The sequence below is a fragment of the Rhineura floridana genome, chromosome 22, assembly GCF_030035675.1.
Source record: "Rhineura floridana isolate rRhiFlo1 chromosome 22, rRhiFlo1.hap2, whole genome shotgun sequence".
Taxonomy (NCBI): Eukaryota; Metazoa; Chordata; class Lepidosauria; order Squamata; family Rhineuridae; genus Rhineura; species Rhineura floridana.
In genome coordinates, this window is record NC_084501.1 from 11,895,501 (window position 1) to 11,920,654 (window position 25,154).

At 43.3% G+C, this 25,154-nt stretch overlaps 2 protein-coding genes across 3 annotated transcripts; both read left to right on the forward strand.

Annotated features, from left to right (window-relative positions):
- The first annotated feature begins 11 nt into the window (after positions 1–11).
- Positions 12–7,477, forward strand: LOC133374871 (uncharacterized). 2 transcript variants are annotated; one of them, XM_061606158.1, is made up of 4 exons: positions 12–71; positions 360–698; positions 1,134–1,445; positions 7,247–7,477. In XM_061606158.1, the coding sequence occupies exons 1-4, from the start codon at positions 35–37 to the stop codon at positions 7,273–7,275; spliced, it is 717 nt and encodes a 238-aa protein (XP_061462142.1). In that variant the 5' UTR covers positions 12–34; the 3' UTR covers positions 7,276–7,477. The 2 variants fall into 2 exon arrangements, with proteins under 2 accessions (XP_061462142.1, XP_061462141.1); XM_061606157.1 differs by lacking the exon at positions 7,247–7,477 and adding an exon at positions 5,007–5,205.
- Positions 7,478–16,861: 9,384 nt separating this feature from the next.
- Positions 16,862–23,773, forward strand: LOC133375164 (uncharacterized; the record flags this gene model as incomplete). The annotated part of the gene is made up of 5 exons (XM_061606726.1): positions 16,862–17,105; positions 19,353–19,664; positions 20,317–20,442; positions 22,062–22,108; positions 22,233–23,773. Coding segments are annotated over 5 exons (795 nt in total), but the record flags the coding sequence as incomplete, so codon positions are not given.
- Between the last annotated feature and the right edge of the window lie 1,381 nt (positions 23,774–25,154).

The window sequence follows — 25,154 nt, forward strand, 5'->3', positions numbered from 1 at the left end:
CTGGGTGTCGCTGCTGCTGCTGCTGCTGTCAACGATGCTGTTGGCCGCTTGCCTCATTTTGTTCTCCACAGGTAATGTTCCTTTTCCTACTTTTACCTGATTCTTAGCCCTGAGAAACTAGGCAGGCTGAATTTTTATGCACTTCTAAACTTTCAATGAGTTCTTCCCCCCCCCTTGCAGTTTAGATGAAACATTTTTCACGTTCTTCTTAAGCATGTCTCTTATTTCTAATGTTCCATTCCCAGGAAAGTGTAAGGTTTCTCAGGGTTACATTTCGTCCTCCTGCATCTTTTTGCAAAAGCCAAGGGTGAAAAATTGCCACACTTAACTATCTGCCCCTTCCTTTTTGGCCCCCACAGCGTTACCAGCCCAGTTATTCTTCCTGTATCCAACTCAGCAGTTCCAATTTGTGGACGTTGGAGGGACAGCACAGATCTCGTGTGCTTCTACAGAAAAAATTGAAGATAATGGATTATCATTCAGCTGGTACAAAGGAAGAGAACATGGGATGCCTGTTTTAATCAAGAGTTGCAGTGATAACCAAACTGCAGGCAAATTTGCTTGCAAAGCTAAAGGTCAAAACACCACATTGGAGATCTCGAACGTCCAAACATCCGATTCTGGCCTATATTTCTGTGCCCAAAGATATTCCAGCAGCCTGTATTTCAGCAATGGCTCGACCTCGCTGATCATTGGAGGTAAGAGGGCAGGGCTGAGCTTTCAGGTAGAAATACTGAGTGGCCGCGGCAGGTTGCTGTGTGTTAATTCTTAGATGGCTTTAAAAAACAATGACACACATTCATGGAGGAGAATAAAGCTATTGGTGGCTACTAAGGAAGGCTGTTATAGTACCTCCATGATCAGAGGCAGTCTACCTCTAAAGAAACTACCACTTACTGGGGATCATGAGTGGGAGAGTTTTCCTGTTCTTGTTTCTTCCTTGTGGGCTTCCCAGAAGAGCCATCTGGTTGGTCACTGTGAGAAACAGGGTGCTGGGCTAGGCAGGACTTTTCAGTTTCTCTAAACGGGACTCTGTGTGTGTTCAAAAGCACAGCACGAGGGTAACTTTATGAAACGTCCCTCTGCATAGGAGGTTGTTTTGACTGATCTCTGTGTCTCATTTACCCCATCAGACAGTTACACCCCGAGCACCTGGGTGAAGCTTTTGCAACCCTTTGCACAAGATCCACCTGCCCGGTTCGAGAACCAGCACGCTTGCGTGGTCCATGGAGTGTCCAGCTTAGTCCAGGTGTCCTGGGACGTCCCCGGAGATCTCCGGCATGAGGCCAGGACCCTTTTGGTGAAAAACAGCAGTGGCTCCTTAACCTTCATCAGTTTCCTTCATGGCCCTCTGGATTCGCCCATCAGTGGTGAAAACGTCACTTGCGAAGTCAGGTTCAACTCTTCGGGCCCCAGCGTGAAGAAGAGTGCCGTATTCAATGCACGTGAGTGATTCACTGACTTTGGTTTTAAGATGTAGGGAACAGAGGATGCTGCCTTCTACTGAGTCAGACCGCTGGTCCATATAGGCCAGTGTTGCCTACACCGACTGGCAGCAGCTCTCCAGAGTTTCCCAGCCCTACTTGGAGATGCCAGAAATTGAACCTGGGACCCTCTTGCATGAAAAAGCAGGTGTTCTACCCCTGAGCTACCACCTGTCCCCAGTACTGACAATTTCACCCATGAGGCTGGAAGCAGGTCTTGCTTAATGTGAACGTAAAACCTGCATTGGCCAGACTGACTGTCTGTCTCCTTCATTCTCTCCTGCATTAATGAATGCCCAGACATTGGCCTAGTTTGCACATAATGCTACAGCATGGTTAGTTTAACAAACTATGGGTAGACCCCACAAGCAAGCAAACAAACCATGGCTTATCTCTCCAAAGTTTGACTTCTTTACTGGCTGCTCTTGACCCATGACTCTTGGCAACATCTCTAGTCGCCATAAGTCATAATCGACTTGAAGGCATATAACAATAGTAAATGGTGGTTGTGTTTTAATATATTTTGAAGTCTGTTTTTATGATGTTTTAAAGTGTTTTTAGTGCTTTTGTTTGCCACCCTAGGCTCTTACTGGGAGAAAGGGTGGGATATAAATCAAATAAATAAATAAAACAATCCAAGGTTCATAAGCCACACAACAAACCATGGCTTCAGACTGTGGTTTGTTGGCAGTCAATAAACCATAGTTAAACCACTGGGCAGGGTTCAGACCATCCGACAAGACATGGTTTAATGCACCGTAGTTTAATAAACTATGGCATAGTATTCTTGTTGTTTTATGAAGTTCAAGACAATTTACAACCATAAACGTGCTGTAAGGTGATGTACGAACCAGTCCATTGTCTTCTGCATTAAGGAATGCTTAGACAGTCTCAGGAGAGTTTGAAGGACAATTTCAGCCTCATGTCCGAAAATACCTGCTGTTTCGCTCTCCTTCCCTTGTCTGGTGAGATGTGTAGTTGCCCATTTGAAGCATCCCCTTGTTAGGGAGTAGGCAAAACGTGGAAACCTTTTCCCCCCCCAAAGGCACAGGTGGAGAAGGAAGCAGGGAAATGGAGCGGTATGCCAGGACTGTGCAAGTCCAAAAGAGCTTTAGTGCTGAGCAGGGATTGGCGAGAATTTCTCTTCTGTTTTCATTTCAAGGAGAATCTATCAAATGCGAACTTTCTGAAACAGTATGAGAACCGAAACTCAGCCATCCTTCGAAATTCGCCCTTCTTTGAGTTTTGCAATGTAGTTCGCCAAACAATGTTTGCAAAACCAAACCTATTAGGGTAGAATGTGCATAAAAATGAATATAACATGCAAAAATGCACTATATGATGAGAAATGGCTTGCAAAAAATGTGTACATAAGTCAAAACTGCCTACAAAGAGGTGTTTATTAGGAGAAATGCCCAAAACAATGTTGTAGAATTTTCATGAGGATTTTTAAATTAAAAAACGCAAAATTGCTGCAGAAATGTGGAGAACTGAATTTAAGATTAGAAAAATGAGAGACTGAGAGAACCAAACCAGAGAGATCTTTCCATCCCTAGTGCTGAGTCCCCTAATCCACCAGGGGCTCCTCCAGACAACACGTTCATTGAGGATTCATCCTGTTTTGCTTGCACAAACTCCAATGAGCATTCATCCTAATTGGCCCGCAGGGTATTTACACAACTTCCCATGAATCATTTGTTCATCCCATGCTCTTCAACACATTTCCTTGTCACTTTTCAAACACAAAAAAAGTCTGTGCAACAAATCCACTTAGGCTTTTTTTTCTAAGTGGGGTTGTTGCTCCTGGGTGAGAGAGAGTGCTCTGATCCACTTTAACTGGGCAGACCTAATTTTCTGGCACGCTCTTGAATCCTTCCCACAAAATACTAACAGTCTGGAGACAATGCCTCACCTCACATCTCTTATCCAGAATCCAGGGGCATTTGGGCCCATGCAAGCATTCAAAAGAATATCATCATCACCAATCCTTTATTGTACATTGGCCATAGACCTTTGCAATATGATTAAACTCATATAAAGTACCAAAAGAAAGAAATGTAAGATTTAAAACAAGTCAGGAAATCAGCATTAAATATCCCACTTAATAACATTATTATAACTGTTAAAGCAATCGTATTAAAAGTTCTTAATTTTTCAAGTAACAAGGACACAACCTCAAAAGATTATGCGAGGGCTTAAACTGGGTAGTGTGAGTGGGCACCGCTGTCCTTTAAGCCCAAGAGCCCCATTGTGTGTTTGCATACTTCACCCCTAACTTTATTGGAAAGTTTGAAGGAAGCTTTTAGATTGGCAATCCTGATACATGACTGCGGGAAACTTGTAAATGCATTCAGTGGAATTTGTCCACATGACTGGGGTGTGGTCACGCAGGGTCTCAGGGGGTATTAGACCCTTTACTTATTTAGGAGCAGGGTCCCAGCAGGGTTCCTAAGTCCCCAGCATCCTGAGAGCCAATCAGCATGAAAGGGAAGTGTGTTAGCCGCTGAGAAGAATCTTCTAACTTGCTTCCTTGTCCTTTCCTGCTGATTGGAGCCAATCAGAGTGAAAGGCAGTGAGTCAAACACTGAGAAGACTCTTCTCAGTAGCTAACACTCTCCCCTTTCATGCTTATTGATTCCTAAGCATAATCAAGGATCTCATTCACAACCGCACAGCAAAATAAATGGGGAGGGGGAATGGCTGTGATTAAAATGAAGGGACCCTTCACTTCTGAATTGGCCACTACACTACTGGGTTCCAGTGCAGTTACCCATCCAAGCACTATTTATGTATATTTTTTATAATGCTATATATAAATTTAAATAGTTCATGATCGTGGGAGACTTGGTTGAATCCAATGTTATTATCGACTCGAGTATATATAGCTGCATCATCACCACCACCAATGTTGCCCCCAAACATTCCAGCCTCAGTCGTCATCTGCAAGGCCAGTGGGACGGTGTAGTTTAGATATGAAACAGGGAGTAAGCTAGAATGCTTAGACTTCTCTGTCCACAGCAGGAATTCCTGAGTAGGGATGGAGAGAGAAATTCGATTCGCTTTGCATTTAAAGGCAAACCTACTTAATTTGCACTTTCCGAAACAATACACAAACCGAAACTGAGCTAGCCTTTGAAGTTTGCACTGCTCTGAATTGTGCAAGGCAATTCTCCAGCCAAATAACGTGTACAAAAATGGCATGTATTAGGGTGAGGTGTCCATAAAAAGGCATATGTTGGTAAAAATAACATACAAAAATGCACCACATTAGGCAGTATTGCATATTAAGATAAATTAACTGGACTTTTTTAATGTGGAAATGTGGAGGGTGGAAACTTAAGCAAGGAAAAAAAGAGAGACTAAGAGAAAGCAAAATTGTTAGATTCATGCAGTCCTTGTGTTTTATCCGGCTACAGCCTGTATTTGGTTGCCTCGTTGAAATACCTTTGATTTGACTCACTCATCCCTGTTCCTGACGGAACTAACTTGACGCCTCTTGTCTTTTCAAAACTTCCTCTGTAGATTTAACGCTTCCTCTGTGTCACCTGAGCTACACGGTACTCTTGGATATACTGGCGTTGCTGGTTCTTCCCCTGAACTTTCTTTGGATTCGATTCTATCCTTCCGGCTCTTAAGTAACATCAGGAATTGCTTCTTAGGAGTAACTAAGAAGGAGAATATCTCGCACTGCTTTCTGCGGAAGGAAATCCACAGGAGTTTTGGGAGGGGAAATATAGTATTTTGGGGGGGGCAGAAGTTAGACCACTGTATAACGGATTATATTGACATGTTGTCTGTTTTATCCTTTGCCATGGACCGTCAACCCCTAGCGCAGGGGTTCCCAAAGTTTTTCTTATGCCGTGGACCACTTGAAAATGGCAGAGGGTCCGGGCAGATCGCTTAATGTTTTTTCTGCCTCTCGTGGCAATTGTAATCCGCTGCCCCAGATGTTCTCTAGTCTTTAACTGTATTTTTACAGACACACCTCAGACCACCTGAGTGAAGCTCACGGACCGCTGGTGGTCCACGGATCACAGTTTGGGAACCCCTGCTTTAGAAAAACGGCATGCTAGAAATCGAAGCAAATAAATAACAGTGTTCTTTCTCCAAGAACAGGGATGAATTTGGGACATTTTGCAGGATTTTTCTCCAAAGCGTCAGGGTAGGAGAAATAAAGGATGAGAATGGCAAGGGGGCTCGAAGTTCCTCAGATCCTTTACCCAAAGAGGCAGGCCCAGATGCTCTTTGCCTTTGGAGTGGCAACTTTGCCTTCGGAGCAGCGTCAGTTCCCAATTTTTGGAAGGCCTGTGGGTAAGACGCGTGCTATGAGCTGCCCCCTCCTTCACTGGGTCCACCTCCTCAATGCAGCAAGTTTGGGGGGGGCTCTTCTCCATGGACCCTTCTGAGTCGTGGGCCCTCGGCATATGCCTATCTATGCCAGCCCTTGGCACCGTCACTGCTGCCAGATTTGGCCATATTAATCATCATGTCCAGAGCAGTTCCCAGACAGAGAGAAGAAAAGTGAGGCAAGCAGCAGCTGTCACAGTTTTTACCTCTCGGCTCTGTGCAGGCAGCCTGCGGCCAAGGTGATAAAACATGGAGATGTTATCATCATTTGCACTGAGGAATTGGAGGCACCCACACACCAGCCTCTCCTTCTCCCTCCAAGAGTGCTTGTCTGTTAACACCCCTCAGAGGGGAGAAAGGGCTGAGGCTGTTTGTCCAAATGTCATTGGTGGCGCCTGGCTCTGAGCCAGCTTTGCTCTGCTTGAGACTCTTTCTCACACAGGATGGGCAAGTCATAAGTTCAAACCATTGCTTGTGAGAAGAGCCTGTTAAATTCTTCCCGTAGGAATTTAAGCAACCCTTCAAAGTCTGGTCACCTGGACGCCATTTTTGCTCACCAGAGGTGACCTCTTACAAGCCTATTCACATCCATAAACTGCCTTATATCAAGCCCATCTAGCTCAGTATTGCCAACGGCTCTCCAGGGATTCAGACGCCTAGAGATTTAACTCGGGACCTCCTGCGTGCCAAGCAGGTGCTCTGCCACTGGACTAGAGCCCTTGCCTTAAAAATAAAGTAAGGTTCTAGTCCTCATTGTTCCGAATAAAGGGCTGACTTAAATAGGAACATAGGAAGCTGTCTTAGGTCAGAATCAGACCATTGGGTCCAACTAGATCAGTACTGTCTACACTGACTGGCAGCAGCTCTCCAGGATTTTCAGACGGGGAGAATCCCCAGCCCTAACTGGAGATTTCTGGGATCTGACCCGGCACCTTCTGCATGCAAAGCTGGCACTGTCTCACCGAGTCACAGCCGAGGCCTCCTCTTGCTGTAGCGCAGCAGTTCCCAAACTTTTACTTCCACCACGGACCACCTGAAAATTGCTGAGGGTCTTGGCAGAAAAATGGTTTAGCAATTGCAATGTGCTGCGCTAGAAGATTTTTAATTGTATTTTTGCAGACGTGCTGTGGACCTGCCTCAATGAAGTTTGCAGACGATTGATGGTCCATGGAGCACAGTTTGGGAACCCCTGCTCTAGCGAAAAGGCACCTCTACATGCACATGCGCGCGCACACACACACACGCACTGCAGAGCAGATGGAGCTTGGCCATTAGAATCTGCTCACGAAATGAGAGTGTGGACAGGAGCAACAGAAATATTTTGGTGGAAATGTCTTTAATACAAGCATCTGCACTCAGCAAGTTAAACGATTTCAAAGTCTCCATTTTGCTTTTCTCTCTTCCTCTCTTTCCAGCTCTCCTTTTAAAAAGAATGCTGCAATAAAAGCCTTGACAACCAGACTTTATCCGTCTGTTCCAACCAGATTTCATTTGTTGCAAGGTAGTTCTGCATACTGGGTCTGGGAAAAAGAAAAAAGCAAAGCAGTCATCTAGGGCAACTCAGACATCGTGAACATTTATTCAGATTCAATGTTGCTGTTTTTACTAGAATGTTGTCTCTGTTGCATTAAAAGTTTTTAATTTTTTTTGTTGTTGGTTGTTCTTTATCTTGTAAACTACCTTGGGGAATTTCCCTTGGAAAGGTAACGTTGTTGTTATGTGCCTTCAAGTCGGCCACGACTTAAGGCAACCCCATGAATCAGCGACCTCCAAGAGCATCTGTCATGGACCACCCAAGGTAACTTACAGAGAAGGAAACAGTCCAAGTGGTATATTATAACCTAGGAAAGTGTTTATGGTCCAGTGGAGGGATTCTGAGGCATGGGGAGGAGAGATGATGTGGTCCTGAGGGGAAAATGAGGCAGGCAGCGGGGAGATATTGTGGGCCTGGAGAGGGAAACTGAGGCAGGGAGATGGCAGGGGCTGGCAAATGGAACAAGCAATAATAATAATATGTTGACCCCACCAAATCCTACTCAGAGTAGAACTAACATTGGATAAAACTCATTATTAGGGTTGGGGGATAAATTTGTTTTCAGTTTGCACTTAAAGCCAAATCTATCAAATCCACATTTTCCGAAACAAAAGGAAAACTGACACACGGCCATTTTTCAAAACTTGCACTTGTCTGAATTTTGCGATGCAGTCCTCCAACCACACAAAGTTTCCAAAAATGCATATATTTACGTTGCAGGAAAATGTGCTTTAAAATGAATAGATTAGTGGAAGTAACACAAAAATGCATTACGTGAGGGAAAGGGGGTTGCAGAAAGGTGTACATTAGTGAAAACTGTGTTTACTATACAATGTGTTTAAACGCTGAAGAACTGCCATGAGGATTTTTTTTAATTACAAATTGCTGCAGAAATGTGGAGAACTGAATTTAAGAATGGAAAAATTAAAAGCTGAAAGAACCAAAACGGACAGATCTTTTCATCCCTACCCATTCTTATTCTTATTTTTTAGCTTTATATATTTATATATCTGTCTGTGATCAGTAAACATTCCCTAGGCAGCTTACAAACAAAATGTGGCACTCTCTTCCAGTTAAGAAAAGCTTCAATGCCTGGTCACCTGGACACCCTTTTTTTCACCACAGGTGACCATTTAGAAGCTTATTTGCATCCCACACCTCCTTTGACCGTATGTACGCTTTCAAACTACCTAAATGTTCTCTCTTTCTCTATCTCCCATTCTAAGTAAATCTCTTTTTTTTTTTTTCAATAATTTTTATTCAGATTTTCATAAAACATACAAGACGAAATCATAAAACATTCAAAGACAAAAAACAAAATCAAAAATAGTTAAACAAAAAGAAAAAAAGAAAAAAAAAAGAAAAATAAAAAATAAAAAATAAAGAGTAAAATATTGACTTCCCATTTGTCAAAGATCAAATCAGTTATAAGTCTATAATATATAACAATCCTGTCTCTTAAGTCATATTATAAAATCACTTTCCTCCAGTAGTTATCTTACTTAATCATCAAATCTCATAAACATTACTTTATTCTTTCCACAAAAAGTCAAAGAGAGGTTTCAATTCTTTAAGAAATATATCTATCAATTTTTTTTTCCAGATAAGCATATCGATTAATCCATCTCATTACTAATTATGATAATCTTATTGTCATAACCATAGTCAAAATAAACATTTCAATTAATCCATCACATCAGAATCTGTTAGGTTCAGTAATTTCAGTAGCCATTGTTCTATTATCCCTATTAGTTCCATTTTCCATCTTCCATCTTCAGTAGTCTTGTTAAGTCCAGTAATTTCAGTATCCAATCTTCCATTATCAGTATTCCATAATAATCTTGCTGTCAAAGCCATAGTCATATAGTAAGAGTCTGATGGGAATTACCTCTATCCCAAATATTTTCTTGCCATCCATTCTGAATAGGTTGCTGAAATACTGCTGTAAAATCATATCTCTGTTCTTTTTTTCAAAATACACTGGGTCATCTCTTGAAAGTTTTTCCATTGTCACATGGCTGCAGTTAATTCCATAGATTTTCTCTATATTGGGCTCCATCACATCATTCCAGTCCAGAAGATTATCCATGCCATTGATAACTTTATCTCTAGAATCTTCATTAATTTCTTCAGAGATAACATTGAGTTCCAAACAATTGATTTTATTTCTAAAGTCCATAGACTCCAAATCTTGTTCCTGTTCCACGTTTGTTCCAATCTCCGGGATCTCCTCTCTCACAGGGACCCCCGTTCCAGTCTCCAGGGTCTCCTCTCTCACAGGGACCCCCGTTCCAGTCTCCAGGGTCTCCTCTCCCACAAGGACCCCCATGTCTTTAATCTCCTGTGTCTCCAAACAACAGACCCTGCCTCCAAAGTCCATAGACTCCAAATCCCCCTCCTGTTCCACGTTTGTTCCAATCTCCGGGGTCTCCTCTCTCACAGGGACCCCTTCCAGGGTCACCTCTCTCACAGGGACCCCTATATCTTTAATCTCCTGCTTCATTTTACTCAATTCAATTTTCAGCTCCTTACAACCCTGTCGCAGGTTTTGTTTCGTTATCTCAATCTCATCCATTATTTTCTGAAACATAGTTATTTCCAGATTCTCAGCCACTTTCTTAATTGCCATTTTAAAAGAAAAATATAGGAAAACCACTTCTTATTTCAGCAACAATTGGGTTAATACTCCAAACTTGGTGACATCACAGTATAAACAGAGCAGACAGCCTTATCTCTCCATGCTTAAGTAAACAAAATGCAGTTCCCAGGATCGAAACAATTAATGGCGGTCGTCAGGAAACAGATTCGTCAAAATAAAATAGACCAAAAAGAGAGTAGTCTCAGACAATATAATATTCTTCAAAATAAAAATCTGGAATAGAAATCCCTCTTCTGTGTATATCTTTAGAATGCAAATCCAGGACAGCTTTTTGCAACAAAAACAGAGATAAGCTATTAATTAGTGAGTAGCAGAGAGAAGTTATGGCTCCCCAGTGAGATGTCAAAAACCGATCAATCTGGCAAATCTCTTTTAAACAGCAACAATTTAAGTCAAGTAAAAGAAAAATATAGAAAGAAGGGTGCTTGCCTGTTAGTGCGTTCTCTCTTAGAAGATAAGATGAACGTTCGCTTTATCAGATAGAGCTTGTTGTTGAAAATCCGTCCCACCTTCGTCGGCTGGACCTCGTCCCATAAATTAATGAGATCTGGTCGTCCCAACAAAAATAGGCTTTGAGGTTAATCTCTTCGTTTCTCCCTACCCGGGAGAAGTTTAATCAGTCAAAAAAAAAAAAATCTGACTGATATATCTGAATAAGCTTCTTTTGAGGCAGGAGCCCGTCTCAAAAGCAGGCACAGGCTAAGTCACCCTTCCCGGAAGTCCATTCCATTCTAAGTAAATCTCAATGCCTGTAAATCCAAACACTGGATTGTCCAAAGGTTTGGACCGACTTCTTCCAACCTTTTCTGCACAATACAGTGAGGCGTATCTTTCTGACACTTCAGTCCACAAAGCCAGAGTTACCTCTGGGATCTCCCCCAGGGGTATTTGATGTGCTGGTTTCTCTGCATTCCCTGTGAGGAAGAAAAAGGCAAACTTTACATGTCCGCTTAGAAGTCAGTCCCATCCACACAATTTGTCTTACAAATGGGTTACCTCTGTCAAGACGCTTTCTGAAGAGCAGGATCACGGGTGAGGTCAATAGGAGAAGGACGACACAGGGCACCCCAAAATATAATGTGGGAAAGCAGTTCTCTGTCAGAGGAGAGGAAGAGGAAATTGCTGGTCAGCAGCCAACTATCCATTGGGCCAATCCCGGACAGAGAGAGAGTCAAGGGGCAGAGGCCGTTCCATTGATGCCCTTGCTGCAGTCAGTGCCCTCTTAGGTTTCTATGGCCAAAAGCAAAAGAACATGGCCCTTCTGTCCTGGGGGATTTTGGGAGGCCAGGGGAAGCAAGCCAATGCCTTCTCCTCTCGGTTTTCGCCCCTGAGCAAGTCCGTCACCAAGATAACTCTGCTCTCTCGTTCAGAAAATTGAGACAACCCCTTAAATCAGGGGTAGGGAAACCCAGGCCCATAGGGAACCCTCCCTATCCTGCAGCCTCGGGGCTCTCCCGAAGCCACACCTCCTCTCCCAGGCCACACCCCTCCCCGGCCCTTATCTATGCCTTTCTAGAGTGCTTTGGCACCATGGAACCGTGGTCATGCATCTTGCTTGGATGGAGGAATGTCCCAGGAAGGTAGCTGGCTCTTCGACAAAGGCTGCATATGATGCTCCACTCACTATTGTCTCTAGTTCTGCTCACTTTTCTGCTCCATTTAACTGCCTATTTATTTATTTATTTATTTATTTATTACATTTTTATCCCACCTTATCATCCAAGGAGCTCCAGGTGACATACAAACATGGATCTCCCCCTCCCCGTTTTATCCCCTCAACAGCCCAGTGAGGTTGGCTAGGCTGCGAGACGGTGACTAGCACCCAAGATCACAGCCAGTGCGATGCATGGCCCAGGGGGGATTTGAAACCAGGTCTCTCAGGTCCCAGTCCAACACTCCAACCACTGCAGCATGCTGGCTCTCTGGTAGATCTGTTTGGTCAAACTGTACCTGGATAGGTTGGCGCTGGGGTTGCTGGGGCTGTGCCAAAACTGGTATGTTTCTTCTCCGGGTCTGAGCAAGTAAAAGACACCCGTTCGGTCTCTGGCCCTGGAGGAATCAGCTTCAAACTCCAAATGCTGACGTCTCCTTCCTCATTTGTTATGTCCACAAAATTCCGGTCCTGAGATGGTTCCCCACTAATATTCCAGGAGATGAAATCCCAATCAAGGTCTGCACTGTCGAACACGCAGAGGAGGGGGAGTCTGTTGTGACGCTGAGACTCCTCCAGGGAGGAAGGCGTAAAGATGGCAAGACTTGGCCTAGAAGGATCTGAAAGAGCGTTGAGAAAAACAGCCACAAACGGCGAGTTAGAGTTCTCACTCCGCCCCAAGAAGAGAGATACCAGCTCAGGATAGGCAACGACGCTTCAAAACCAAACCTGAACTACAAACCACATAAACGAGAAAGTCCGACATTATATACCGAACCATTAATAAAAGAAAAAAACTCACACTGGCTTATCCCCGTTACAGAAAGTTGGTCAAGGAAAGGGATGCTTCCTGAGACAAGTAGGTGGTTACGAAGAGGAGGGCCTTTTTGGTGGCGGCACCCCAGTTACAGAATGCCCTCCCCAATTAGGCTTGCTGGCACCTGCATCTGGAACCAAAGGAAGCTGCCTTATACCAAGTCCATTGGTCCATCTGACTCAGTATTGTCAACTCGGGCTGGTAGAGGATTTCAGACAGGGTTCCCTCCCAGCCCTGCCTGGACATGCTGGGGTCCTGGGACCTTCTGCATGCAAGGCAGATGCTCTGCTACTGAGCTACGGCCCTTCCCTTAAAAAAAAAAAGATCCAGTCCTCATGATTCTAAAAAAGGCTTTGACCTCAACAGGAGCCCGCCTTTTACTGAGTCCATCTAGCTCAGTATTGTTGACACCGACTGGCTGTGGCTCTCTAGGATTTCTGGCATGGGTATTTCAGTTTTTTCTGGAGATGCCAGTGGGGATTGAACCTGGGACCATCTGCATGCAGTAGACCTCTGCCACTGAGGTGCAGCCCCTTCTCCAAGCTTCTAGTTCCCAGGGGTAATGTTATGCCACAAACCAATGTGGAGCACTTAAGACTGGGAAAATGAGAAGCTCAGAGAAACCAAAATGGACACAGTCATCTCTCCCTGTGCAGAATATGCATTCAATGCATGCTAACAATTCTCAGAAGCTTCCGAGACACTCACCAGAGATGATCAGCCGAGTCCTGCTTGTGAGCCTGAAATTCTGACCGGCGCTTGCAGCACAGTAATACACTCCAGAGTCATTCCTTTGGGCGTTGCTGATGATCAGCTTGTGCCCTTTACTTGAGTATTTGCCTTCCAGTTTTGAGTACCGAGAACTCTGGCCAATCTTGTGCAGGCTTTTGCCTTCGTTCTCCTTGTACCAAATCACTGTCCAGTATGAAGATCCATCTAGATGGCTGCAGCTGATGTCTACAGTGTCTCCAGGAGATGCCAAGATCCGTGGCAGTTTTTGTGACATTTTGGAAGATCCCTGTGATGGAGCAGCTATAACAGGAAAAGGAAGGAACGTTTGGGGCTCTAGTAAGAAATTGAGCAGAGGGGAAACAGGCAGACACATTGCACATTAGATGCATTCATGGGTCATCTTGGAACTGGCCCTGGTGATTTCTGCAAGGACATTCTGGGGAAAATATATCTGCTCCCCCCACCCCTTGGCTGGTGCATTCCACAGTGCTGAAAAATCTACTGTTTCATTGTTTTTGAAGGCAGCCTCCAATCCAGCTCCCAATTTAAACCTCTCAGCTGAAAGAAAAGACACTTTTCCACAAAATATTTGTACATGCAAGTGTTACCCGGATCCAAAGATGATGGCTTTGGACTGCAGAAGCCATCTCTTGCACAGTGCGTGCACTTCTGGCACCTGCATAGGTACCTTTGGTGAAGAAATGAGAGAGTAGGCAGGGTGTTGTTGTTTTTATTTATTTTTTATTGGTTTTAACAGTGTGGGCTGTTTGTGGATGTCCCTTTTTACTTGAGCGTTCTGCAAAATTAACAATTAAATTTTGGGTCTTTTGTGAGATTGGGGAACGTAAAAGGGCTGCTACCAAAGCTTATGAAGAGTTTCAACTGCACATCTCCACTAAACAAAAGCAGAAATTAATATCCCTTTGGAAATACTTGTACATTAAATAACTTGCCTAAAGTCCTGCCAAATTTCTTCGGCATGCAGTTCCAAATTACTTGGAGGAAACACAGGTTTAGACACTATTGATCAATCAGTTTTTCCTGATTGTTAAGTCACAACAGAGAACAAAGACATAAAACAGCAGTCACTGCAACAAGACAAAATATTTACAATGGTATCTAGAGGTTGTATGTAAGCAAGTTGTACACAAGAGTTAGACCCACTGAAATTAAGGACCGAAATTAGGCATGGCCATTATTCTCAGGCGATCTACTCTGAGTAAGAATAACATTGCCTACAACCCTAACGTATTTATCATACAGAGTACATCTACTCAGAAGAAATTTAACTGTCAGTGTGTTCAGCAGGGCTTTCTCCCTTGTAAGTGTATTTAGGATTGCAGCCTTAAAAACAGAACCAATAATCCACTGAAACCCGATCTCGCTGTGGTGTGAGACTAGGAGGAGGAAACTGTTCAAAAGATACTCACTTTGCAAAGAAAACAGAATGATCCTAATGAAGTGGAGGAACAGCATCTTCTCGTGAGTTACCTTCAAATGCTGAACTTGAAAGCAGACCTGCTGGGGGAATGGACATCTCCTGGTCCCCTGTGCTGTTGTGTGACGTCTTTCAATTTCCTGCCAATTTCCGTGGTCTAGAAAGTCAAATTTGGGAAATGAAAGCCGCCTCTGTCTGTTGCACAGGCACAGACACACACCACACAGAGGACCTCTGGGAGATGCTTCAGCACCTTTGCTTTTTTAAGCCATGCAAGCAGAGAGATTTTTAAGAAGAAGGTGAATAATCCTGCACTAGCACTTGCCCGTATTCCATTGGTATGACAATGGAACCAATGACCTAGGGAAGTGGTGGGCTCTCCAACCTTGGAGGCATTCAAGAGGCAGCTGGACATCCACCTGTCATGTATGCTTTAAATTGGATTCCTGCATTGACCCAGGGGTTGGACTCGATGTCCTTTTAGGCCCCTTCCAACTCTACCACTCTGTGATTCCATGATCTGCAATATCTGGGGGTTCAGAGGAATAGCACAAATGTGCAGGAAGACTTGCTCAAGAAGAAGGCCATTTTCCATACCAGGCATGTGAATTTTATTTATTTTTATTTGAATAGGAATATTTAAAGTCTCCTTTTAGGGTACAGATACGACAAGGCACTTTACATACATAGAAACATGATAAAGGAACACTGTAAATAAACCACATTTTTTTAAAAAATACAATGCAATCTAAAACAATTTAAAGTCAATACTAAGGCCGGGTCAGGAAAGACCCGTATGCAATTTGGCAACATTTTATTTCATCTGTAAATGAAAATGGCACACCCTATCCTCCGTCATCTATCGTTTTGACGGGATGGACTCTCTAATAAGTACCCAGGAATGTTGGCTATTTATTTCTGTTTCAATGATGCTTGCAAGAGTCTTTTGATTTCCACTTAGCTGTCTCTATACGATACATGAGAAATAGGTATAATTTATCAACTATCAGTCAGTTTTGGTTTAGTGCTGTTTCTTGTTCAGTTCAGTCTCAAGTTCAGTTCTCCACATTTCTGCATAAGTTTGTGGTTTGTTTATATTTTGAAAAAGAAAGATCTCATGAAACCTTGTCGGCATTTTGGTGCAAATCTCTCCTAATATACACATCATGGCAAGAACTTTTCTCTGATATAATGCAAGTTTATACGTTAGCTTCACGAATGTATGAATTTTTATGCACATTGTTCCCTAATATGCACATTTTCTACCTGTTATTTAGTTGGAGAACTGCATAACTACATTTGGAAAAGAGTGCATTTTGAGGGACATAACTGTGTTTCAGTTCACATGCACAAATCAAGTAGTTCCACGTTAAAATCCAAACTGGATTCTCCCTCCATCACCAATTGTAAATACATCCATGAACTATAGTTGAATTTCGTTTTTTAAAAAGTGTTTTGCTTTATTCTTTCTTGTGTTGTAGGATTTTTGCCACAGATCAATAAGAATCTTTATTTAACTGCTCCCTGCAACCTCTCTATGGCCCAGACGTTTCCTTTTCCTAGAAGAGTGGCGTGCTCTTTGCTGCTGCCCAGCACGGATGCCTCCTCCTCGCTGGCCTTTCTCAGGGCTCCCATCCCTGCACTGCAGTGCCCACACGGAGGCGGCTCCTGTGCAAGAATCTAGCCTCACGTCGGATCCTTGCATTGAAGCTGCTGCACATTCGCTGTGGGCTTTTGGCTCGTGCTCCTGGGTGTCGCTGCTGCTGCTGCTGCTGTCAGTGATGCTGTTGGCCGCTTGCCTCATTTTGTTCTCCACAGGTAATGTTCCTTTCCCTACTTTTACCTGATTCTTAGCTCTGAGAAACTAGGCAGGCTGAATTTTTATGCACTTCTAAACTTTCAATGAGTTCTTCCCCCCCCTTGCAGTTTAGATGAAACATTTTTCACGTTCTTCTTAAGCATGTCTCTTATTTCTAATGTTTCATTCCCAGGAAAGTGTAAGGATTCTCAGGGTTACGTCTCCTCCTCCTACATCTTTTTGTAAAAGCCAGGGGTGAAAAATTGCCACTTTTAACTATCTGCCCCTCCTTTTTAGCCCCCACAGTGTTACCAGCCCAGTTATTCCTCCTGTATCCAACTCAGCAGTTCCAATTTGTGGACATTGGAGGGACGGCACAGATCTCGTGCGCTTCTACAGAAAGAATTGAAGATGATGGATTTTTATTCAGCTGGTACAAAGGAAGAGAACATGGGATGCCTGTTTTAATCAAGAGTTGCATTGATAACCAAACTGCAGGCAAATTTGCTTGCAAAGCTAAAGGTCAAAACACCACATTGGAGATCTCGAACGTCCAAACATCCGATTCTGGCCTATATTTCTGTGCCGAAAGAGATTCTAGCACCCTGTATTTCAGCAATGGCTCGACCTCGCTGATCATTGGAGGTAAGAGAGCAGGGCTGAGCTTTCAAGTAGAAATGCTGATTGGCAAAGGCTGGTTGCTGTGTGTTAATTCTAAAAGCATCAGAGTCCCAATGCAAGCGCAGTTAAATAAGAGCCAGTTCTCATGACCAACCCCATACATCACAGACAATATTCTTGATGACTTCTGTCCACCACTGTCATGTATGGGGGTGGTCTTGTGTTCTGCTAGGTGGTGCCAGAGGTCGGCCTCATCAGGCATCTTCTGGGGCCAAATCTCATCGAGGGTCCACCACATTCCTCAGCTGCCCTGCCATTTTCCCTTTGTAATTGGCTCCAGGGAAGGTAGAGGTAGAAAAAACCATGAATTTATCTCTAACTGCTGTGGCACAAAGTGAGAACACCCAGAGTCCACCACACCTGGGAAGGCTACAGATTACAGGATTCCTTGATGGAAGCCCATTAAAGTGGTACAAAGGTTAAGATTGTTGTAGCATATATCTACCCTTTGGTTTGGGGAAGCTACAATCACATTTGCAGTGGGTGCTTTCAGTACATTCCTTGAGAGGTTATAGAGGCTCATTTGATCAATGGTTTGTTTATTCGGAATAAGTGAGTGTCTTTTTCTCTCCATTTCTCATTTTTACAGTCTTAGGTTATCTGCATTTCCACTTGGAAATTCATTTAAGTGCTAATTCCCCCTAAAATAGACATTTTAACATGCAATGTCCCCTCATATTCACATTCTTGCAAAGGATATTTTCCCTACTTCTGTTTTCCCTAACGTAATGCATTTTGTATGTTGTTTTCACCAACTTATGCATTTAATGCATATTTTACCTTAGTACATGCATTATTGTATACACCACTTGGCCAGAGAACTGCATTACAAAATTTGGTCGAGTTTGAATTTTGAAAGATGGCCTTGTTTCGGTCTGCATGTTGTTTCAGGCATTGCAGATCAAGTAGATTTGGCTTTAAATGTGAACTGAATCAGATTTCTCCCCCGTGCCTATGGTTCATGAATTAATTTAGTAAATTGATAAGCTGCCCTTCAGAGCAAGGAAGCTTTGCTTTTGATTTGTTTTGGGGGGGCAGTGAGGGACCTCTCTTTAATTGTAACAGACATATGGGGACAGAGTAGGTAGCTCTCTCCACAAGAATGTGGGGGGGTTGGTTGGTTGGAAAAAGGAAAGCAAAGTGACAGTCGCTCATGTAAGAAAATGCAGCCCAGCCAAATAATTTCCCCACTGGCTCACACTGTGCACCTGTTCTCTGGGAAGAAAGAAGCCCCCCTTCTCTTCTCAGATGTCAGAAGTGAAGGTGAATGGGCTGAACTAGTACCCAGCACCCGTATAGAATTTGTTCCCCAATTCCACCCAATGCAGCAGATGCAGTGTGTGCAGGAAGCGTTGAAATGCTCTGCCTTTCGAGGAAACCCTTTCCACATCAACTTGTTGGCTATGAAGTTACTAAGCATGCACCCCTGCACATTGCAAAACTTTCAGGGTGGTGGTGATTTGGTGGTGGGAACCATCTGCCTTTTAAGGCTGTTTTCTTGCACTCAGTGGTCTTCTCTTTGAGGAGGCTCTCATGAGCTTCCAAGAAATCCACCATTTCCTGGAGGAAAAGCCAGCACCAGGCTGAAAGCATTTGTGGACATAGGTGGTTGTTCATTGTTCTCACCAGACCGTTACACCCCAAGCACTTGGGTGATGCTTTTACAACCCCATGCACAAGATTCACCTTCCCGGTTCAAGAATCAACTTGCTTGTTTGGTCCACGGACCGTCCAGCTTAGTTCAAGTTTCCTGGGATGTCCCTGGAGATATCCATCACAAGGCGCAGACCCTTTTGGTGAACAGCAGCAGCTCCGTACCCTTTGTCAGTCTCCTTCATGTCCCTATGGCCACTGCCAGTCAGAGTAGACAAGACTGACCCAGATGCAAGAGTAGTGTGACTCAGCCAATGCAAACTTCGTACATTCTACTGCCAATGTGTGAACCTTTCCCCAAAACATCTTTTCAAGAGCATAAAAACTAAAACTCTTAAAAACTTTAGAAAAATCTTTCTTAAAAATATCTTTTAAAAGTCTTAAAAAGCAACTCCAGCACAGATGTGGACTGGAATAAGGTCTCTACTTAACAGACTTGTTGACAGAGGAAGGTCTTCAGAAGGTGCCAAAAAACAGCAGACACATTCTAAAAGAGAGGCCAGTGATTGGAGCCGCTGTTGCTATTCTTACTGAGCTTCAATATCTCTTTTTTATCAGACAGTTATACCCCAAGCACCTGGGTGATGCTTTTGCAACCTCCTAAGCAAGATCCACCTGCCCAGTTCAAGAACCAGCTCGCTTGCATGGTCCACGGAGTGTCCAGCTTAGTCCAGGTGTCCTGGGACGTCCCCGGAGATCTCCGGCATGAGGCCAGGACCCTTTTGGTGAAAAACAGCAGTGGCTCCTTAACCTTCATCAGCCTCCTTCATGTCCCTATGGATTCACCCATCAGTGGTGAAAATGTCACATGTGAAGTCAGGTTCAACTCTTCGGGCCCCAGAGTGAAGAAGAGTGCCATGTTCAATGCAAGTGAGTTATTTCTGCATGCCTAAATATGCTGTTGTTTGTTGTTAACATTTCTATCCCGCCCTTCCTCTTGAAAGGAGCCCAGAGTGGCCAACAACAAGTGATAAAACAATAAAAACATCTTAAAAACAAAATACCTTAAAAACAATTCCATTTAAAATGATATGCTTTTATTTGGGAATACACACCATTTCATTGTCGAATAGAAGAATGGATTATTCGCACTCATATTAATCTAATGTTGGTCCATTAATTTCAAGGGGTCTGAGTACTATAAAGCTGGAAACCCAATAAATATTAAAAGTAGAAAATAAGAATATGAGCATCTGCTACTTCCTATATGTCCAGCCAGCCCTTGACTGTAATTCTTAAGAAATAAATAAGAAGGGAAGGATGCTGTGGTGACCAGTATTAGCCTTAGTGCTGATGCCAGACCTGCCTGCCGCTGCCTCCATCTTCTCCGACTCTGTGGGTAGTCACTGGGGCTTGGCTACGGAGCCCTCTTTGCAAGGCCGAGGTTGTCTTGCCGAGATGATTGCCTTCCCCTGTGATTTAAAATCCCGGTGGGGAGGAAGCTGCCATCGCTGGCTGGAATATCGATCCAAGACAGCCATTTATTCTGAGCGAACAAATCTGTTTTCTCATCTTTTCAAAGCTTCCTCCAGAGACGTTGCCAATGACTGCACAATCTACAGAGTGTCTGTGGCTGCCGTGGGCATCTTGGCGTTGGTGCTGATTGTCCTGAGCTTCCTTTGGGTCTGTCTCAACCAGTGTAATCTAGGTAATAGCAGGAATCATGGCCTAAGAATGGAGTAGCAACTAGGATGATAATTCCTGTCTCAATATCTGTTTATGCAGGAGAAGATTACCGACATTGTTTCATTGTTTGCCTTTTCCTTTAGTTTACGTTTTTATTTCCATTTCTGCAGTTGCATTACATGATTGCTGCTTGGCAGTAGTCATTAGGGTTTATCAGGAATTTTCAGCAGGACGTCAGCTGGAGGTATCCTGCAAACCTCCTTCTCAAAATGTCAGTTGATTGAAGTTAGGGATGGAGAAGAGTTTTGTTTGCAGATTTTAAGAAAACGAAAAAGTAGCAAGATGCATTAAATGGCCTATTTGAGGAGACAATTATGTTGAGATATGCATAGATTGAGACTATTTTAAAAGGAACTTACTTTAAACACATGCTTTGTCTGTGCATAGATTACCAGCTTCAAAGATAGCTAGATCATTATTGTTCTCAATCCGGATTGAAGCTGGTTTGGGGGGAAATGCATCAGAACACAATATTTCATGAGAAGTGACAGGGTAGATACGGATTGTGGCTAATGCTGTGTGGTTGCAGAGTATATGATAGTGTCTTTGCGATAAAAATACTCATTTTGAGTACATATTGAATTATGAATTTTCATGCCAACAGTTAAAAAAAAAAAGGTGGAATGGGACTAAATGGAATTATGAATAAATGCACACAAAATGGGCAAAGACCAGAAATATACTGATAGGTCCATCACTAATTTAAGTCAGTTTTATTCTACAGGCCAAAATGTCAGCTGTGAGGGAAGCAAGAGGCTGTGTTTGAACCTGTAGGATAGGAAATAGGGGAAGGAACAGTGAGGTGCCTTATACTGAGTCAGAGCCGTTGGTCCATCTAGCTGAGTATCGTCTACACTGACTGCAGTGGCTCTCCAGGGTTTTGGTTAGTGGGTCTTTCCTAGCCCAGCCCTACATGGAGATGCCATTGCGGAGTGAACCAGGGACCTTCTGTATGCAAGGCAGATGCTCTAACCACTGAGCTATGTGGCCCTTCCACAAATGATATTCCTTGGGATATGAATCACACTGGAACCGGGAAATGCAAGGGAATGGGAACCATGGGGCAGGAATGGGGAACGTCTGTCGACCTCCAGACATTGCTGGACTCCAGCTCCCATCATCGGCCATGTTGGCTGCGCATATATATGTATATTTGCCCATTTTGGTTTCTCCCAGTTTCTCATTGTTCCAAATTTTTGTAGCAATCTGCAATTTTTTGAATTAAAAAATCCTCATAAAAATTCATCAATATTTTATTGTGGGTTTCTGCCACGGCATTTTTGTATTGTTCACATTCACCGACGTGTCCATTTGAATGTATATTTTCCTCTAATTTATGCACTTTTGTCCACATTGGAGAACTGCATTGCAAAATTTGGAGACTTGAGAACTTTGGAGGATAATTGTGTTTTGGTTCATTAATGGATTTGAGAAGTGTAAATTAGGTAGTTTCTTGTTAAAATGCAAATAAAATGGAGTTCCTCCTCTACCCTAGTAGCAAAGTCAAATAAAAGTTGGGCAAGTTAAGGAAAAAGAGGGTTGCTCTCTGATGCACATCTTTTTTTCTTTTTGATCCCAAAGAATTCCAGCGCAAGATCTCCAAACCTCCATCTTCTGAGGTGTCCCAGGTATGACTCTCCAACTTTGTCTGTCTGTGTCTGTCTGTCTGTCTTGCTCTCTTAGAAAAACATCTTGAGTTTATTATTATTATTATTATTATTATTATTATTATTATTATTATTATTATTATAGGATGACACTTGCTATGCCCAGCTGAATCTTCTCTCAAAGTCTGGCGATGGGAACAAGAGGAATTAAGAATTTCTCAGGGGAGAAATGAAAATGTGACCTCAAAAGATTTGACCAACTGATGACGATGACAACAGAGAATCCGTTGGTAGAGATAGTTCATCGACTCTAACCTGGGCACCTGTGGTTCATGCCTCGGCCCAATCCCATACTAAATCTGAGGCTCCATGCCAGATGTGGTCTGCTGATCTCTGTCTCCCATCAGTAAATGTGGAATAAATTAGGAACCAGCCTGAAATGGTATATTGTGAAAATGATCAGGTTTATTATGTATCTTATGGCAAAATACCTACACAAATGAAGGAGTGACTAATGATACATCTGACCCTTTTGAAAACGTATGCCCCACGTTCAGGTCCAGACTGAGACCCCAGCAGGAGATTTCCTTCCTGATCCATAGGAAGCATAGGAATATACGAAACTGCCTTTGACTCAGTTTTGCCTACACTGACTGGCAGCAGTTTCCCAGGGTTTCAGGCAGGGGACTTCTCAGTCCTACCTGGAGAAGTCAGACCTTGGAACCTTTTGCATGCAAAACATGACTGTTACTCTTTTTTCCCTTTTGACAGAAGTGGGTGAAATTTGCAGGCACAGTAACCCCTCCGGAGTTGATAATGCCTTTCAAATTACCTGCAGATAGGTCTCAGATTTCTTGTGCTGGGTACCTTTAACTTTTTTTTTTGGTGGAATGTCTATATCTTTTTTTCTTCGGGGGCAGAATTGGATACAAATTACAGGCAAGGTCGTTCTTTCTGAGAGCAAGTCTGCTCCGTCTTCTGTGTGGCAGCTCTTCAGATATTTTGAAGTTCTCTCCTCCCCCAACTTAAACTTCTCTACCCCAGGCAAAACACCCCCAGTTCTTTCAGCACCTCCTCTTAGGACTTGGTTTCCGGACCCTTCACCCCCATGAGATCACCAGGAATATGATCTTTGAAGGCCCCATCATCTAAGGCAAGGAAGGTGCCTGTAGGGGACACTTCTGTTGAGTGACACTCTCCTAATGAAACTCTTTGCCTGGGCTCCACAGGTCCACCTTCAGTGTGATTTTGCAGAAGTTTATCCACACTTTCTTCTGTTTCTGTCTAGGGATAAACCTTTGCAATGTAAAATAGTTGCTGGGCTTGACTCTGCTATTTTATGGAGAGATTGTCTTCATTTATGTGGGGGTTTTCTGTTCGCTTTGTCTTAATTGCTTTTGCATTTTGCATTCTATCGTGTATTCTTCATTTTAAAAGCTCAAAGCCAAAACAAAAGTTTAACCAAGCCAGCTAACTCCTAGCCTGGTATCTACAAAAGGCTATGACCATGAGGACTGTCTACATGCTTTATCATTTGTCTGGGTGTCCCTAGAGAAACACACAGAGCAGAGCTTGGAAAAGTTACGTTTTTAATCTACAACTCCCATCAGCCCCAGCAAGCATGGCCACTAGATTGGGCTGATGGGATTTGTAGTTCAAAAAAGTAACTTTTCCAAGCTCTGACACAGAGGCACATTATTTTTTCTCACTTTGTCCATTTCACAGATCAAGAAAGACAACAGGAAATCAAAGAATCAGCTTGCTCTTTGAGAGCTATTTCTGGCAGTCGCTAACTGGCCATCTCCGTGGGTTAAACAGACCACATATACGTTAAAGCCCTGGGTATGAACCTCAGTTACAGACACCTTGGGTTAAATGAAAAACAAGAGTCCGCCTGAGTCAATCCTTCTCTTCTTGTCGGTTTTCACACCCCTGAACCTATTTACTTTATTTGCAAAACAATAAAAACAGGAAACTTTTCAAAGGTTTGTGCAAGTTTGCTTTGCTAATGTTTATACTGGTAAAATGCAAGGTTTAGGGTGGAGTCTCTCTCTCTCTCTTGCCTTTCCTCCGACAGCCACATCTAACACGGTTCCTCATCTTCCAGCATCTTAAACACAAAGCGAACGAATTCAGCTGGACATCCAAAGAGAGAGGGCCGAAGGCTGGCTGGGCGGGAGAGACCCCTTGTGGCTCACCCTAGCCTGCTAAGCCCACTTGAATTGTTCTCTGTAAATAAGGAGGGTCTATTCTGCTGCAGTGAGAGCCAGTGTAGTGTAATGGTTAAGGTGTTGGACTAGGACCTGGGAAACGAGGATTCGAATCCCCACACAGCCATGAAGCTCACTGGGTCACCTTGGGCCAGTCACTGCCTCTCAGCCTCAGAGGAAGGCAATGGTGAACCCCCTCTGAATACCCCTTACCATGAAAACCCTATTCATAGGGTTGCCATAAGTCGGGATCGACTTCAAGGCAGTCCATTTCCATTTCTATCCTGCTGCAGTGCAAAAAAAAAGTGTGCCACACATATGCAATGCATGGCACACAGGAATGAGGGAGACATTTCATATTTAGAGCTGAACCTGCCTAATTCACAGTTGAAACCATACACGAACTGAAACATAGCCATCCTTCGAAATCTGCACTTCTCTGAATTTTGCCATGTGGTTCTCCAGCCAAGGAATGAGTACAACAACGCATGTACTAAGATTAAGTGTGCATAAAAAGGCTTATATTAGCAAAAATAACATGCAAAATTGGATTATGCTGTGGAAAAATGCATAATTGTGAAAATGCATATATTAGGCGTATATTAGGAGAAATTCACACTAAAATGTTGATCAATTTTCATGAGGACTTTTTCTTTTTAAAAAATCACAAACTGATGTGGAACTTTGAGAAACTGAACTGAAGACTGTGGAAAAAATGAGAAATTGGGAGACTCTGAAATGGGCAAGGCTTCCCATCCCTGATGGCAGACACAGCTTGGCCATTAGAATAGGCTTTGGGCTGCCATCCTAATATCCAGGTCCCTAATATTCAGTCCCACTGGACTCAAGAGGACTGA

Coding starts and splice junctions, on each gene's coding strand:
- LOC133374871 (XM_061606157.1), top strand. CDS start 35: ATGCTGTTGGCCGCTTGCCTCATTTTGTTCTCCACAG. Junction 72..359: donor CCTCATTTTGTTCTCCACAG/GTAATGTTCCTT, acceptor TGGCCCCCACAG/CGTTACCAGCCCAGTTATTC. Junction 1,446..5,006: donor GAGTGCCGTATTCAATGCAC/GTGAGTGATTCA, acceptor CTTCCTCTGTAG/ATTTAACGCTTCCTCTGTGT.